Raw genomic sequence first — 18,184 nt, 5'->3', positions numbered from 1 at the left:
ATCACGTGATAATGGTCAGAAATCTTGTAAGAAGCACATCATAGAATCATAGTATCAACCAGGTTGGAAAAGACCTCTAAGATCACCAAGTCCAACCCTTGATCCAACACTGCTGTGGTTACTAGACCATGGCACTAAGTGCCACATTCAGTCTCATCTTAAAAACCTCCAGAGATGGTGAATCTCTGAGCAGCCCATTCCAATGCCTGATTACTCTCTCCGTAAAAAATTTCTTCCTAATATCCAACCTAAACTTCCCCTGGCACAGCTTAAGACCGTGCCCTCTTGTCCTACTGCTGGTTGCCCAGGAGAAGACACCAACCCCTACCTGGCTACAACCTCCTTGCAGGTAGTTGTAGAGAGTGATGAGGTCTCCCCTGAGCCTCCTCTTCTCCAGGCTGAACAGCCCCAGCTCCCTCAGCCTCTCCTCATAGGACTTGTGCTCGAGTCCCTTCACCAGCCTCGTTGCTCTTCTCTGGACCTGCTCCAGCACCTCAATATCCTTCCTGAACTGAGGGGCCCAGAACTGGACACAGTACTCCAGGTGTGGCCTCACCAGCGCTGAGTACAGGGGAAGGATCACTTCCCTGCTCTTACTGGCCACACTGTTCCTGATACAGGCCAGGGTATTTTTTAGTTCAGTGGAGCTCTACTATTTGCATAACCTGAGGATTTAATCTATTTAGCCATCTTAAGTTCCCATTGTCTCAGTTTGAAGAGACTGGAATGTTTACTAAAGAGGATGAGTTATGAAACAGACCAAACTCCTCTCAGCAATTGTAAATTCAAAATTAAGGGGCTTTAATTGAGGAAGTGTGGAAAAGAAGAAGAAAAAATAACCATTTATTAAAAGATACTTGTATGTTGGCAAGAACAGTAACAGAAGACACAAAAAAAAGACCTAGACAATAGTAGTGTACCCAAAAAGTCCCCTTCAAACAAAAGAAAAAAAAAGTCTGAATACTTCTCTGTCCTTTAGCACAGTTCTAATCACGGCCGGCAGGGGGCGCTGTTGGATCGCTGGAGGTGCAGGGCCTGCAGGTCTCTGTCGTGGCCAGCAGGGGGCGCTGTTGGGCTCTGGCGGTCACCACACGGGGAGAGGGGTTGGGGGGGCACCCTCGGGTCACGGGAGAAGCCACAAAGAAAATGGGGACCCCTCCCCCATGGAAGAAAGGGGAAAGGAAAACAGTTCACCCCCACGGAACACATCACTGTCCCCAGATGACGGTGCCCCAAGGCTCCTCTTTTTTTCTCCTCCCAGTGAGCACAAAAACCCTCTGATGAAAACGCAGCAGGTCCAGGCTGGAGACAAAAGACAGCTCGCAGGCAAGTTGAGGCCAGCAGTCAGGGCTGACCAGGACAAGAAGCCAGAAAGACAGGCCCCCAGGCCTTTTCTCCAAATGCACCCATGCAGACCCCCGTCTCCATCCCAGAGAGAGAACCCAGCAAAAACTGCCCTCCCCCTCTAAGGAGAGCCAGCAACACCCCCCCCCAAAACTCCTCCCCTCTCCCACTCCAGCCTTCGTTGGGCCATTAGCTAGGAATTCGGCTTTGCCGGCCAGATATTTTGTAAAGCTAATTGACTCCCTTCCCCCTTCGAACTCAGTTTTTCTTACAATGGAGGCAGGGGAAGGAAAAATTCCCTCATTGGAGTTATAGCCTATAACACCCATACACATTAACACTCAGATAAAGTAAATGAAAGCTTTCCAATACTCTAAAAACCTATTCTGGAATGGGGTGAAGCATACATATAAGACAGCTACCACAAAATTACTCTGTGCAAAACCAATATTTTACAAGGAAGAGGAGGTTGCTGTTTGAATGCCCTTGTTCAGCATAGCTATTTTTATTTTCTCTTATTCTGAATGCCTGATAGCATACACATTTTTCTTTTACACTCTGTGTGTAAGTTTCACCAGTAAAGCTGCCACAGTCAGAAATTATTGAGTCTGCATGTATGACAATTACTAGATATTGACTGTAAGTCAAAGAGGGATCAGTTAAGCAAAAGGAATTAGGTTAAAGAGACATCAGACCCATTATGCTGCTCATGATATCATCACTAGGAGGCTGGTTGGGTATATGGGGCTCCAGGTCACTGCCAGGCTGCACAAAGTTGGCTTGGAGTTTGCTATATAGTATATAATTTAGGGTACCTTAGATGATAAGGAGTCTGATAGAACACCTGAATTACATAAAAATGCTCAGCTTCTATTCAGATAATAGTGTAAAAATAGAGTTGTAATTTGAAATATAATAAAACTCTATAGCTACATAATGATAACATCTGCTAATATGGTATGGCTTCTAACATGTCACAGTACTTCACAATGTTGCCATACTGCATCACTGAAATGTGGCTACATGCATTCACAGATCAGACTTAACAAAGAGACAGTAAAGGAAACCTAAGGCCCCACAATCAATTTTGTCCACAATTAAGCTCTACCTAAGCAAAAACTTGCTTGCACAGTGTATAGCAGGTGAACATGAACTCATTTTCCTGCAGAGCTGGGGAATACAAATGAAATCACTGCTAACAATGCAAAGCTCAGATTAGCATTTTATAACTTTCAGCAGAGCTGCACTAACCATTACAGTGTAATTTCACGTAACATAAAAACAAGTACTAACTGAGAATTAAACCAACAGGAAGAAGTGTACACCTGGCTTAAATCCTCCTAACAAGAGGATTAACCCAAAGCCATTTTAGCTGAAGAGTAAAATACAAGTAGAAACAACCTTTGTCTCATTTCTTTCCTTTGCTATAACTTGGAATACATCCCATTAGCATCAATACAAATGTAGTCAAATTGGTCAGTGCAGCCCAGAGAGTGATTTTGCTGACCCTAAACCAGACATTTGCTGAGAATTCTCCAGGCTTCCTGAACCATACTTGACTGTATTTCCCCTAACCATAACAGGTCCTAAGAAACTTAGAATACCTTAGAATTTCAGACACCTACCTATATTTAGCTGTTTTATTCTCCAGCTTAAACACCAAGACCTTAAACCATCTTGTCCGGGAGCTGCTTTATGTTGATGACACCGCCCTTGTTGCCCACACAGAAACAGCCCTGCAGCGTTTAACATCCTGCTTTGCAGACCCCGCTGAGGTCTTTGGGCTGGAAGTCAGTCTAAAGAAGACAGAAGTTCTCCATCAACCTGCACCTCAGGAAGTCCCCCATCATCCCCACATCACCATTGGTCAATCAGAACTCAAATCAGTCCAGCAGTTTAATTACCTAGGCAGCCTCATCTCCTCAGATGGTGAGATTGACGGAGAGATAGACAACAGGCTAGCAAAGGCATATAGTGCTTCCGGAAAGCTTCATAAAAGAGTTTGGTGAAATAAACACCTGAAGAAAAGTACCAAGATCAGTGTTTACAGAGCCATAGTGCTGTCTACTCTCTTGTATGGTTCCGAATCATGGATCATCTACCGCCACCACCTGCGTCTCCTAGAATGTTTCCATCAACACTGCCTCCGTACAATCCTAAACATCCACTGGTCAGATTATGTGACCAATACATCTGTTCTAGAACAAGCAGCAGTCACAAGTATTGAGGCCATGTTGCTGAGAACACAGCTGCAATGGGCAGGGCACGTCTCCAGGATGAAGAACCACCGCCTCCCTAAGATCCTGCTTTATGGTGAACTTGCCACCGGCTGCCACATGAGAGGAGCCCCAGAGAAAAGATACAAGGACTCCCTGAAACAACATCTCAGCCTTGGCCATATTGATCAACATAACTGGTCCACTCTGGCCTCCAATCGGGAGGTCTGGAGACACACCATCTATAACGCTGCTGATGCTTTTGAGAAAGCACGCAGGATCACTCTTGAGGAGAAAAGACAGCGCAGAAAGAATCGTGCCTTGCAGAATATACCACCTAAGGAGTCTTTCTGCTGTGCCTTTTGCAACCGGACATGCCTGTCTCGTATTGGCCTTTTTAGCCACCAACGTGCTTGTGACAAACGTGGGTAGAGCCCTTCCCAAGTCTTCGTACGCGAAGCCCAGCCATGATGATTCTCCAACTAAGTCACACTCAAAAAGTGTAATTCAATTGTCCACCCATATTATGTACCATGAAAGAGACTATGGCATACCCTAATTGGCCTTAAGCTGTTGCTCCAGGAGGGCAGAGGTCTCCCTTAGGTCCATTATCATATATACCAGGCCTATACAAATAGCTCAGCTACCTTAAAGTCTCTTAAATGTCAGCATATGCCTATTTTTAGAAAACCGAATCAACAAAAAATGTCTGGTAGCAATAAGAAATTCAGGTCATAAGGTTACATGTCAGTATATCACTGTAACCTAATAATGGACTCTGCTTCTTATAAAGGCAAATTAGGATGGTGGCTGTAGCATCATAAAGAAGTAGTGCTGCTGCTGTTTCCATAGCTGTCATGATTAAAGCTACTCAAGGTCTGTGTCCAGTGCTTTCCTGTGCAATCCAAACTTAGCAGTCTCAACATATAAGTAATCAGTGATGGATCTGAGTTATCCTAGAAGAATGCCTTTGAGATATGTGCTTCCTTCATTTCAACTGTGAGCTTCTGCAGTACCGTTTCTTTCATAATTCTTTCATCAATGAGGTTTTCAACACGTAGTAGCTAGTGACTGCCTTTTGTTTCTTGAAAATGAAAACCTGAAACTCGAGAGGATAAAAGCCCTGTACAAGCTGTCAGTATGGATTTTCTGTTTTCAAATCATGCTGGTATTATTATACTACAGTATCAAGTAAGAGAGAAATAATCCAAGTAACCCTTCAACAACATATTACTGAATTTTCAGAAATTCAGTGGCACAAGTTTAAGGTGCCAAAATCCAAAATCCTCATCCAGTAGAGTCAGTAGCATGTTGGTTTTTAATTCCTAGGGAAGAAAAGATGAGTCAGTCCTGCTGAGATATGGACATATGGCTCTAACAAATCTCAAAGCCTGATGCTTAAAGCACCGTGATGATCCTGTAGGATAGTGCTACCAAAATAACTTGTATTGCTTTCTAAGAAGATTTTTTAGGGTGTTATCTTTTGTTATCCCCTACTAGTTAAACAGTCTTCAGCAAAAAAATAGTCACACAGTCATAAATAATCCACAGATTATCAGAAAAAGAACTGAAGCAATTTAAAGATCTACTGAATGCATTTGTGTGGGGACATAATTGAGGAACAAATGGAAGAGTCATAAGACTGTTTCTCTAATGAGAGACTAGCCAAATAAACAAATCATCATCTATGAAAGATACTTACTTCATGAGATAAAAATATTCTGTAATATGTACACGAGATTATTTATACTGCGATTTAGTTTTGTTCACAGAGAAAGACCCTGATACATGTCTGAGGAACAAACAGAGGACATAAAGATACTTCAGGGACTTTATAAATTTGACCTAGGTTATACACTTACTTCTAAAAGGTAGAAAGAACATCATGTGCTTGAAAACAGTGAATTTTAGCTGAAGGCTGCCAAACTTATTTTCATGTCCACACTTTTTTTTTTTCAGAGCATTTTCAGCCTTACTACAGGTACACCCTGTTCATTCTGCATTTTCTGCACTTCTGGCAGCAGATCTGATCCTGTCACACTTGAGACTCACTCTTTTGTAATCCATGTTTCCTGAAGCAGCTTTGCTTTGTCTCTCCTTGTTAGGTCTTTATTTCTTTTTAAATGCCAAATTTCAAATAGCAAACTCAAACAAAACACTGGACCTAACTATGTCAGGATTAAAAAAAGAAAAAAATTGAACCCACACCCAGACTTTGCAACTGATCACTAGTGCTATTCAGGACTCCAGATGCACTCCTAAGTGCAACAAGTTTCACTCCCTTTCATATATTTCATGCCCCTTGTCACAACTCTAGCTCTGAGCAGGATGGTCCCTTTGATTTTAAAAACAGGAAAATAAAATTAAGCTAAACTTCTTTATTCTCTTCTACCTCTTTTTTCCCCTCATACAGATTTTGATAACAGATTCTATCACCCTACTGGCCTTCATTTTAATTTCCAATACCAGGATACATCCACACTGAAAGTTCTACCTTAACCTCAAAATCATACCAGTGTTCTCCTATGCTTATATTTTAAGACAACTGGATAACACATAATAACGCATGCATTTGGGACACTTTGACAATAGTAAGACTTGTAATAGCCTAAGAATTTTATTAGCAATTAAAGAAAAAGATGAAATCTGAATTCTTGGTCTCAGCATTCCCAGACCAACGACACAGCCTCAATTCTGTGATTCATTACCATGATAAGAGATTCATAGTTCATATATGAAATATAATTTTGTTTAAATAATCTTAGTTGATGTTTGATTGTGTGAAAAGCAGCCCAGAAAGTATGTTTGGAGAATAATAATGGTCCATGGACTAAAAGGGATTGGCACTACCACCCTGAAGTACAAGAGTATAGGATATGCACTGTTCTCACTTCTTGTTTTATCTCATTGGGGTAAGCAGTGAGAACTGCATGACACATTATTTATGAAAGTCAGCAGGTTCATCTTAGAGCACATTTTCCATTATAGATAAAACGTTTTCCTATACCTGCTTTATAGACAAACAATAGAAGTATAACCAATGGCTCAGGAACTGCAATATAAGCAGCCTCTGTATGACTAAGGTAGGTCCCAGGATGTTTTCATCCTTACAGAAAACAAAGACCAGAGATATTCCTATACAAAAAGGTATTAGAAAAATTAGTATTTAGCCTTTTGCTGAATGTCACTTCTTATACATAAAACTTCCCTAAAAAAAAGAGACCACCGTTCAGCATTCATATTCTCTGCTTCAGCTTTTGCTGTTACAATGAGATTATTACAAAATAAAAGTTAGGCATTCCCATGACACTGAATTCTGTAATACTCTACCTGTTGAATACTAGTCTGTTGGTTACCCGTTTCTTATCCTGACCTCCTTATTTTTTCCTCCCCATTTCACTCCAGGTGCTTACCCTATTTTGAGCACAAAATCCAGGGCCTCTGTTTTCCCAGTGATTCCAGGCACTCTCTTTCTTTTAACTTAGTAAAGCCTGCGGCAACAACACAATTCTTTTAAAATGAAGAATTCATGTTGCTCACACCAAAATGAGTGGTAAAATTCCCAGCTCTGGATTAAATCAAGAGAGTAAGAATTAAAGTGTATCACCATTAATATGCACTTCTGTCTGAAGCTGATACAGTCCACATAGTAACTACATAAATCCACATAAACGCCAAAAGCTGAACTAAAGCCTACCCAATTACAACTGGTATCATATATCTTTATCCCAAAAGCAAACTCCATCACTTTGGTAGCATCAGTTCTCAAGAGTTGCCCAAGGGACTTTTCTGTCCGAAAGCCATTAACAGATTACTCTTGTACATGTGGCAGAAAAGAGCATCGGTATTCTTCACTGAAATAATAATTCTGTCCTAACCCTCGTACTGCTGACAATTCTACTGCTCTTCCTATCTTAGGCTTATGGCTTCATATTGCCTTTGATTTTTTCATTCTCCTTTTCTCACAGTACAGATGACATCTTAATGGTACCTTACCCTTCATCTTTCTTACCTTAACTAGAGTTCAGTCTTTCTTCACTATTACTAACAAAGCTGCTGCCCAGTCCTTTGCTCTGCCACCTTCTTACTACTAATTTTACATTTCTGAATCCTTAGTGTTACCATTTCCAGGGCATCCTAAAGACAACATTGACGAAACTAATAGCTCTCTGCCATCTTTCTTCCTCTCCTCCTAATTTAATTGTATCTTTCTATCTCTTACCACATTAGGGTCCACGGTACTTATCTGTCTCCCCTGTAGGCTCCACATAGTTCTGATTTTTTCATTCTTTTCTATTTGTTTTCCAAACTCTTCAATTTTTTCACCTTACTGTATTTGGCACTATTGTGCCTACACCACACACTTCCAGGACTGACCTCCTGTTTACTCAACTTCTACTGGGTAATTTTTCCCATGCTTACTAGGCAGAGCAGAGTCCCAGTCTATCAGATGGGTGGGCCACTAGCCAATATGATTTTGTGGCACAACTAGCACAGGGTCATTGACCATGACCATGGGTCATTTAGGGGCATCAGAGCTACTTTTTCACACATTATAGCTTCCCAGAACAGTCTTCATATACTGAGCTACTAAGAACTGACTTACCGATGCAGAAAGACATAGTCTAGCTCACAAAGGCATTCTACTTCTTTTCATATATCTTCTTGAAAACAGAGGACTGAAATGAGCACCTTTATTCTACTCATCTACATCTTTATAATTAAGTTTGCCTTCTGCATTGGTGTCTTTGAATAAAACAACAGAAAAAGCAAGTACTGCAGCAATTTGTAAACTCCACCAGCAGCATCAGTTTAATCTGTACTGAGTAGCTGATGCTGAAGATTTTTCAAACAGTCCTCAAGGGATGATCCAATCCTGATATCTGCATGAAGGCACTTGAGACTCAGCTTGTTGTCCCACATATAGGTGTCTAGTACTGCTTGAGGTGCCTCAGGCAAAGTGAGAAATCCCATGGCAGGTAATAAAAGACCTATGGAAGACTTCAGCCCCTCTGGAGCAGCAGCCTGGGAATTTCAAAGGTGTTTAGATACTTCTAACGGGAAACTCAATTGAATCTTCAGTGTCTGTAAAGAAGAGTAAATGATACTAGTTTCCTAGAGTTGTAAATTGCAGAGACTACCTTATTTCTTAATTGATGTGATCTGTGTATGATGACAGGCTGTTTTGCTCCCTCCTAATTGTTTTAGCATTTGATTGCAATACATATGCTCTTCTTTCAATAGCAGATCTTAGATTGCTCTAAACAAGTTAATTATATTCCACAACACCCTTGTGCATTAGGAAAGTATTAATATTCTTGTTTTGCAGGCAGGGAAAAAGGAAGGAAAACAAAGGGTAAGTAGTTTGCTCAAGGTTAAACAGTAAGTCAGTAGCAAAATTTGAAGAGGAACTCCAGACTCTCAACCATGGTTTGAATTCCCCACAGACCACTAACTCCCACATTAAATACAAGGGCAGTAATAAAGGCATGTTTTCAGAACTCCAAAGTGCAGAAAGGTATCCTATAAAAACAATATATTTGTGAAAGGATGCAGGAACTGGTATCAAAACTTTAGAGTTCCAAAACATCAGTGTGGAGATAAATATTGATCTGGAAATTCAAAAGGCTCTGACAATCCGTATCACTGTAATGACAGCAAAAAACTGTAGGCACAAAGGATGGAACAAAACTGAACTCCACTTGCTGCCTACTAAGAGCATCAGTAAGGCAAACATACTTCCCTTGGAAAAGACATCTCACCATCACCCTGCTAGACAGTCTCACTTGGGAATCATTTTTGATCTTATTGGAAACAGTCTCATCTACCTTTCTTTTCTACAAAGAAACATCAATTTTAAGCAGGTAATTTTTAGGAAAAAAGTTGATATTGTTGTAACATCCAGATGTCTCAGACAGGATGAGGGACATATTGTGGTTTAGGTACTGTATAAAAATATATGTGCAAAGATATAATAAGCCAATTAAAGCACGGACAACAGGTGGGTGTAACAGACAGCAAGAGGAATGCAAGAAAGGGGAGAGACCCGAACAACAATTATGAGAATTAATGTCTTCATATGCTGCTGTAAATCCACTCTTATATTCTGAAAATCTATAGATGAGAAGTTGCATGAGGTATGAAACTAAGAATCTGGTCTTTCACTAATTTCAGTTATTGCTTTACCTGAATTGTATCAAATGCGACAAGCAAAAATCAGAGATAGGCAGATCAAATGTTTTCTGATTGTGTATATACAGGCTGGTTCCACCAGTAAAACAAACGGCAAGTTTGTTTTTTAAAACGTAAGGCAAGGTAGTGTGATATCCTGTACCCCTACTCTATGGGTCCAGTGCTCCCTAAAACATTCTTGAGGTGCCTTCTTGGTTTTCTTACTCATTTCTTACGCTATTCATCCACTGTATACAAATTGTGTGGGTTTTAGTCAATATATATGGGATTCTAGAGCATATTTCACATTGGATTGTAAGGGACAAGTCCCAGTTACTTTTGGAATTGAGTTTGATCTGTTTGTTAATGGATTTACATAGTTTCATTGCCTGGGATAACAGTGGACTTCACTGTAGGAATCTGGACCTTATACAATTCCAGACTGTATATTTTGTTTATCTAGAAAACTCACTTATCATTTACACAGAACACGCAGGTATACTTTATACCAGACACATAAGAAAATATACAAAATGATAATATCACAGTTCAGTTTCCAAGCTCTGTTTGACCCAGTTTAATGGCTGAGAAATCAGTCTCCCATTAGCCATCTGTCAGACACCATCTTTCATGACAATTCTATTCTTTTGCACCTTTTCTCTCCACAGTGTCTTTCTATGGTATATTGATCTTTGCTAATCTGAACTGAGAATATCAGTTTTACATCAGATTAAAATTACCAGCAGTCTCTAATCTATTTATCTATGTAAATATTTATATTCAGTTAGCATTATGGAATTGAGCATTAATTCATTTCAATGACTATCATTCTGACCTGGGTTCAAACCAGCAGCAGCATCAATTCCAAGCCAGCCATATCTCCACAACAAGGGCCCTGGCCTTTAGAAATGTGTATAATTTCTAGAAAATATTGCCTAGAATAATCAGATCTAAACAAACTCTGAGACACCATAACTCTCACTTATGTCCTTGGGCTGATAGCTTGCTTGCCAGGAGCATCAGTTGATATCCTTCAAGTATGGTTAGCACAAGTTAGCACAATTCCTACTAGACAAAACTATGGAAACTGTGTGTTCTCCGTTTGATGACCAGAACAGGGCACAATCATACAATACAACCTGAAATGAGCCTGGTATTGGAGTGTGAACACTAACTGGAGATGAATTGTGCTTTTAATATTTAGGACTCTTTGCATCCTTGCACCACCAACTTTTTACATGTTGATCTTTGTATCTAAGAAAAACTACTTCAGTCTTTAACTCCAAAGATACCACATAGGATGCAAAACATAACATCATTCTTCACATGTACATGCAGAGAACAGACTACATATGTAACCGTAAATTAAATTCGTTTTAGAGTTTTTAGCTTTTTTGTGTAGATCACTAGTAACATTTGTATCTACGTAAATATATTTTTGTTTCAAAAGTAATAGAACGCTGAACTACCTTATCTTCTACACACACAACTAATTTTTCAGTGGGAGTATGTGAGTACAGTGACACTGCACTGTTCCTCTACTGATTAAAGGACTGGGCCTTAGAGAGCTTTTCCTTGCCCATTTGCCTTTTTTCCCTTTGACCAAATTTTATCTATTTCCTGAGTCTCATAGAGAATTAGAAAATAACATTTCTTGGCTATACATTAGCATCCATTCTGCCTGCCTAACAAAGTCAATACACTGAGGAGAAATAACTAATAGGATTCTGCAGTTTTTAGCAGGCATTCAGCTTGGCAGAGAGGAAACCTGCTGGGTTTGTGATCTGTTAACTGCTACAGTATTCTATAGTTCTTTTCACATCAGTAAATTGTGGCAAACCACCTGTTGGATCCATACACTTTAAAGCTGATTGCCAAGCAAAGGAGCTCCACATCGAATGTCATCAGTTCATCTTTCTGTATGCCTTGTCAGAGGAAAGAAGACAAGAGCTTTTTGCAATAAAAGGCATTTTGCAATACATAAAATGAATTAAAATGAGGCTGCAGCAAACACATACTCAGAAAAGCACCTGGGAAGGACAAGTTTTCACAGAATTTTGACCATAGGATAAGGGATATACTGTTATTACAATAATCAGATCTCTGTTAGCACTACTATCCATGTGTTCTTTGGGAAGCTGAGGGCGGAGAAGGCTGATGTGTCGGTTTCAGCCTTCACCTAATTAGAGATGTAGTAAGGCTTAAACTAAAGCTTAATTGTGTATACTGTTTAAACAGCACATCAGATCTGCTCAGAGGATTGTTCTGCCGTAACCCTTCTACACCAGGAGAAACTGTTTCTAATGTTTCATTTTGTGAATGTGAGGGCATGGAGGATGACAAGCAAATTGACCACTAAAACCAAACCTGCGGAATAAAGACGAGTAATCAAAGCCTGTGCTATCACTTTATACTTCCTGCAAGCACTGCTGTACAGTGACTGGCTGCCAGCAGTTCTGCTGCAAACCTGAGCATACGGCTTCAAGTAGTTTTGCTTCTCTAATGATGCACAGAAATATGACACACCAGTATACAAATTACCAGTAGGGTTTTTTCAGTCACTTCTGTAGGATGCAGATGAACTTCCTCCCCGTGCCAGGAAAGGAGAGGATTTGATTATGATTTTCAAACACCATTTGGATCATTTTATTGAAAACCACTGCACTGGCGTAAATCTCCTTCCACCATCACACGAACACATTCCCCAAGTCTGACTCCAAACCTACCTATATAGTTAATCAAACTATCCACTTGGGCCAGTCAGTTGTTAACAACACAGAGTAGAGAGTGTAAAGGTCCCTTTGGGTTCTATTATTTAATGTGTCTTTTTATACCGTCCACACTAAGGGTTATATTGCAGCAGCATTTTGCTCCTGCCAACAAACATGTGCCATCGAGGAGCCCTGAGCAAGCAGTCACATCTGTGTCCACTCCTGTACCACCCATTTAGCAGAGACAATGATCACTAGAAACAACAAAGGAGCCACTGATAAAACAAACAATGCTGTGAGCCAGAGATCACTGCCATCCCAGGCAAGTTTACCATGAAAATACTCAAGAAAAAGGGAGAAGAGAGGAGGGAAAAGATATATCAAATATAGAACTGTAAAACTTACACCTTGAAGAGGTTTTACCCACGCAGCCACCCAACCCCACATCTGAGTAGCATTTTGTAATGCATTGCTAGGACTGAGCAAGAAAGACTGAACAGCGCACATGGGAAGCAGCCAAGCATCCAACGCCTCCTCCCATTTGGAGTCACATATTCTCCTACGAGTCAACAGACACAAGAAATAATAATAATTGTTATTACTACAGTAATTATAGTAATAGAGAATCACCAACCTTGAGGATCCCAGTTCACCTGTTTTCTTGGAGTCTCGATTGGAAATTTCATTGCTTCCTTTTTGCAAAGGGAGTAAAAAGAATTAAATAAATTCCCAACCTTCCTGTCTCGATGCTGCAGTCAAACAAATTAATTTCAAATTATAGGGAGCCTGCGCTGTTTGACTGAGAGGAACTGGTGGTTGCCAAGGAAAAAAATACACAAATAAATCGAAGAGGTTGGGGAGGGGCGGGCAGGGGAGTGGAGTGGAGTGGAGGGGTTGGTGCCGACGAGGTGAGGAGGGGTGCAGACACCCCAGCAGAGAGAGGGGTAGAAGGGATGGACTGAGGACCGGAGAGAATTTGGGGGAGCAGGAACAGAGTAGACTGAGATGGCCAGCGGGTCCAGGGTGCTGCTGGCTCCAGGAGAGGCTCCCGCAGCTGTCTCGCTCCATCCACCTGCAGATGTCAGGATGGCGGGGTCCCCGCTGCAGCGTTGGCCCCTCTGCTGCGCCCACCCGAGGGGCCACCCGGGCTGGCGAGCAAGCAGGCTTGCCAGGATCGGGGAGTCGGCCAGCCCCCCACACCCCCGGGGACACCTCCCACACACGCACACGCTCTCTAGCCTCAGACACCACCCGAAAATGCGCCCACCTCAGTTCAGCCCCGGGCACTAGAGGGGTAACAAAAGTCAGCCATGGGGCGTGAGCCGCAGCAGCATGGCTAGGGCGAGGCAGGGGCGAGGCTGGGGACCACCCCGACTGAATGCAGCAGCAGCCTGGCTCGCCCAGGAGAGCCGGAGCAGGAAGGGGAGGAGGAGGAGGAGGAGGGAGCCACCCTATAGCTTTGGAGGGAATTCACGGACCCCCTCTCTGCACTGGCTTAAAAAGAGGGTGGAGAGAGGCTGTGAGTCCCTTTGTGAGAGGCGGTGGCGGGGTTCCTAGGGAGGGGGCAGGCTCCGGCTAGTACTCAATGGGTGTCTTTCCCGAGAGGGGTATGCAGGCTTGTTTGGCAGAGTTTGCAGCCAGAGAGACACGCTCGACTAAGCTACGAGCAGCAGTAGCGGCGGCGGGAGCACATGGCAGGAGTACGGCAGCATCCAGAGCCTCTGCAGCACAGGGGGAGGGGAAGGGCAGGGATCCTCCGAGCCCCCGCGGGCTCTGGGGACCAGAACCGGATACCTCGAAAGCCAGGGAACCCCTGCTCCCCATTCTGTCCCCAGTCCGCACGGTGGGCAGGGTTAGGCACTTCGCGTCAAGGCAAAGCCTGGTACAGCAGGGCTGTAAGTTGTGGCCAAGCTGCGGGGAGGGGGCAGGAGGCTGAAGGCCTCTTGGAGCCCCCCTAAGGTCTCAGGAGGCTTCGGGGAAATGGAGGACACGTGTGCAATTACCAAGCACTTGCTGCTTTCCAAGTCTGCATTCTTCCCTCCTCTCCGTCCTCTCCAGGCTTTCCCTCAAACCTAAACCAGGCTGGTAACACCAGAAAGGTCTCCAGTTCCAGTTACAATACATGCCCCAGCTCCCCTCCCTTACCCAGGAAAACAAAACCCCAGCCCCTCTGGGGGCCTGAAGGAAAACTGTGAGAGATTAACCCTGTCCTGCCTATTCTCTTCCACAGGGGAAATCAACTCTTTGTGTGAAGGAGAGCGTTCCCAGGGGATGGTTTAGTGGAGAGATCTACAAATTTCTGTGGGTCATGGTCAGACACACATACCAGAATCAATCCAGAGGTCCATAGATGATCTGAATTTTCAGGAAACATGGTTGTGATTTAAACGTGGTGGCTGAGATCATTTGTTCCCTGCTTTTTGCCCTGTACTTCTTTTTGCTCAACTGCCCTTTTTCTGTCTTGCTTTCCTATCTGTTGCTCAGATGTTAGCTAACCTTGTAAGACCAAAGAGAGAAATCTGCCCTGGTGAGGAGAAAAAAATCCCTCAAACCAAAGCAGCCTGTAATGTGTGGCTCTCCTCAGGAAACTCATACTGTGGAGATTGGCACACTCTTTTCACATCCACATTCTGAAGCTAAATCTGTGCTTGTTCCCAGTCTTTATTCAATCCTAAGCAGGAAGGGGAAATCAATATTTGTGAATCCACACTTCTATTTGGTGGTGGTGTACAAGGTCCTGTAAAGCAGTATGTAGTTCAAAGAAACTACATGGAAGTAATGCAGCAAGTTTTCCTGGGGGGAGGTGCTGGGTGTCTCTTCTTTCCCTAATCCAAGCACCCTGTGGCTCTTGTTTTGTGTTGTATGGGAGGAGGCGGGAGAGGTTGCTCTAAGGGAGGACATGGTGAGAATGATAATGAGCCTGCTCAGTCAGACCTGAATTTGAGATGATTGCAATGATGACATCAGGAGCACAAGGTATTTCCTTTTCAAGCAAACCATGATGCATTCTGAACAGGCTTCGGGATTTCTGTTGACATTACTTCTGCAAACTGAATGGAAACAAAAGTGAGGGTAGGCTTTGCTAATTGTGCTGTGTAATCGCTTGAATCATGTTTACAGTAACCTAAAAGATTTCAAAGAAGCCTTCTGAATGCCTAACAAGATCACTTATCAAATATGTATCAATAAAGAGTTATTCATGTATTTATACACACACATATATAATATATATCCATGTAAATAATTTCTCCTTAGCATTCAAAACTTTCCTGTTCATTGGCATCTACCTTGTACATTACTGGGAAAAACTACAGTATAGATATATACTACTCAGTTGTGTCACCTTAACCCAAGCCTACCTTGACTTTGTGCTGTAACTATCAGCAGTTAACTGATGACGTGTATTGTGCCACAGACACCTGTCCACCGAGAACTCACCTAAGATAATCAAAATGAAACAGTCCCCTGAAAGGCCAATGGCATTAAATTCCTGCTAAGATATGCAGGAAGTCTATAGTCTAGAGATGAATTCTTCAGGTAGTTCATTACCAGAAAATCATCCCGATTTTTACAGTCTAAAGAAGAGGAATTTTCATGTGGACATATGAATCCTTTATTATTAAAATGTCAAAATAGAGACATCTCATATTTGTTTGACTTACTGTAACACTAAATAGATAATAATGACACAATGACATATTCATGTTTCTTGTATCCCCTTAATGTTCACATATTCGCACAAAGTGTCTGTAAGTTCTACATAAATGTTTGCCCTCGCTATATAACTTAAAAACCTTGTGGCAAATCAATTGTGATTGATCTGTCAGGTACATAAATGTAATGGTACATAAATGTCAGGTACATCATGTAATTGTTTTGCAATTTTTTTTAGTATGTTATGAGCATGAAAAACTTGCTCAATTATTTCAGTGCCTCAGACCTGCAGTTTTATCCAGTGGGCCAATTTATTCCCAAAGTAACTCATTTAAAATCAATGGGGTTACTCCAGAGATAGATTTGGCACAATGAGTGCATCTTTCACTCACAGCACAGCTGTTGCATAGAAACGTAACTATTATCTTATGCAAATAAAAGGCCTTTCACCCCTCAGTGATGTCAAATTCTTATGATAGGGAGAACTGGTGCCTTGAAGCTATAGTGTTTCAAGCTGTTACTCTGTCAACTTTTATAAGCTAAGTGGATTCAGTAATGTTTAATATTTAAATGAAAGCTCACTGAGAAAAAAAAATAAATGTAGCATGATCAATCTGTTTTAGTACCTGCATAAGAATTTTCAGGACTTGACTTTCATGGCTGGGCTTCGCGAACGAAGATTTGGGAAGGCTCTAACCACATTTGTTACAGGCACGTTGGTGACTTATGAGGCCAATACGAGATAGACATATCCGATTGCAAAAGGCACAGTAGGAAGACTCTTTAGATGGTATATTCTGCAGAACACGATTCTTTCTGCATTGCCTTTTCTCCTTTTCTCCTCTTGCGTGTGTTCTCGAAGGAGACAGCTGCGTTATAGATGGTGTGTCTCCAGGTCTCCCGATTGGAGGCCAGAGTAGACCAGTTATGGTGATCAATATGGCCAAGGCTGAGATGTTGTTTCAGGGAGTCCTTGTATCTTTTCTTCGGGGCTCCTCTCTTGCGGCAGCCAGTAGTTTATCACACTGGTCTTCCTAAATTCTTCCTTCTCATTTAGAGCTTATTGTTCAGCCTTAAATGTCCTCAGAGTTGGTGTTAGTTGAGAATCAGTGCCTTACAGAACAGGGCCTGTGACAATCACAACACAATAGAAAATAGGCTTTCTATTACAAGTATTCTTATTGAAAGAAAAATAAAATACTAAGTGCCCTTTTGCAGTTCATTTGTAATATGGCATGAATGATTTAGAAGCTATTCTGATGTAACTCAAAGAAAGCCATAGAAAAACAAATTAATAAATAGTTCTTATACCTACCTAAATCCAGTGAGCGGGAGTGGAAACATGCCTTGATCCTTGGTAGTAGGTAGAAATCATCTGTAAGTTGTATGTTCCACTTCTTGGTTGTACTGAAGAAATGAAACATGGTTAGATAGAAGTCTAGACAGTCTTTGTGTCATTACTTTACAATGTACTCATTTGTATATATAACTATTTAGTTTATGGATAACTACATAGTTGTTTGAAATCTGCTATTTCTAATTGTGAAGATAATTCTGTTTATTGCCACAGGAGTTCTGTTATTTACAGAGACCAAGAGAGCCAGAGAATAACCCAAATGAAGTGCATCCTGTTCTTTATATTCTATTGATCCATTCTGCAGTAGTATTAATTTGGGCACAATACAGTGCGGAATCCTTTTCTAACTTTTTTAGGAAGCTTTCTGTCAAGGAGAAAATTCAAAGTTTTCTCTACAGGATAACCTGAAGACCTTTTATTCAAATAGTTTTCAGAAGGTTTAGTGTCGTTAGGAATCAGGAAGTTAACTAAGAATAAGGCCTGTGCAAGGAAAAGTAACCTACTATTTTTATTGTCTTCTATTGCATTCAGTTTCTTAAAACTTTTTAAGCCATAGCATACAGTGCCGTGGTTTTATTATTTTATGGATTAATCCACAGAACAGAAAATTTACTGATTGTCAGAAATGGTTTCAGTGAAAACAGTGAGTCTACCTAAGGAAACTACACCTCCGTATAACCTTTGCCAGGATGGTACCACAGCCTGTCTACAGGTTCCTTTGGCCAGTGACA

The 18,184-nt window shown here is 41.5% G+C and overlaps 1 protein-coding gene across 1 annotated transcript in view; it reads right to left on the bottom strand.

The window, feature by feature from the left end:
- Positions 1-13,785, bottom strand: part of KCNK10 (potassium two pore domain channel subfamily K member 10) — a 70,639-nt gene extending 56,854 nt beyond the window's left edge. The window contains exons 1-2 of the mRNA XM_027738831.2: positions 13,710-13,785; positions 13,077-13,134 (exon numbers count right to left, since the gene is read on the bottom strand). Of these exons, the coding sequence (XP_027594632.1) occupies positions 13,077-13,128 (52 nt within the window). The 5' untranslated portion in view covers positions 13,129-13,134; positions 13,710-13,785. The remainder of the gene's footprint in view (positions 1-13,076; positions 13,135-13,709) is intronic.
- Positions 13,786-18,184: the final 4,399 nt, after the last annotated feature.

Source organism: Pipra filicauda, unplaced genomic scaffold (genome assembly GCF_003945595.2).
Source record: "Pipra filicauda isolate LSUMZ 115617 unplaced genomic scaffold, ASM394559v2 scaffold283_size971201_pilon, whole genome shotgun sequence".
Lineage (NCBI taxonomy): Eukaryota > Metazoa > Chordata > Aves > Passeriformes > Pipridae > Pipra > Pipra filicauda.
The sequence above is the reverse complement of the archived record's forward strand: the minus strand, read 5'-3'. Positions and strand labels throughout refer to the sequence as shown.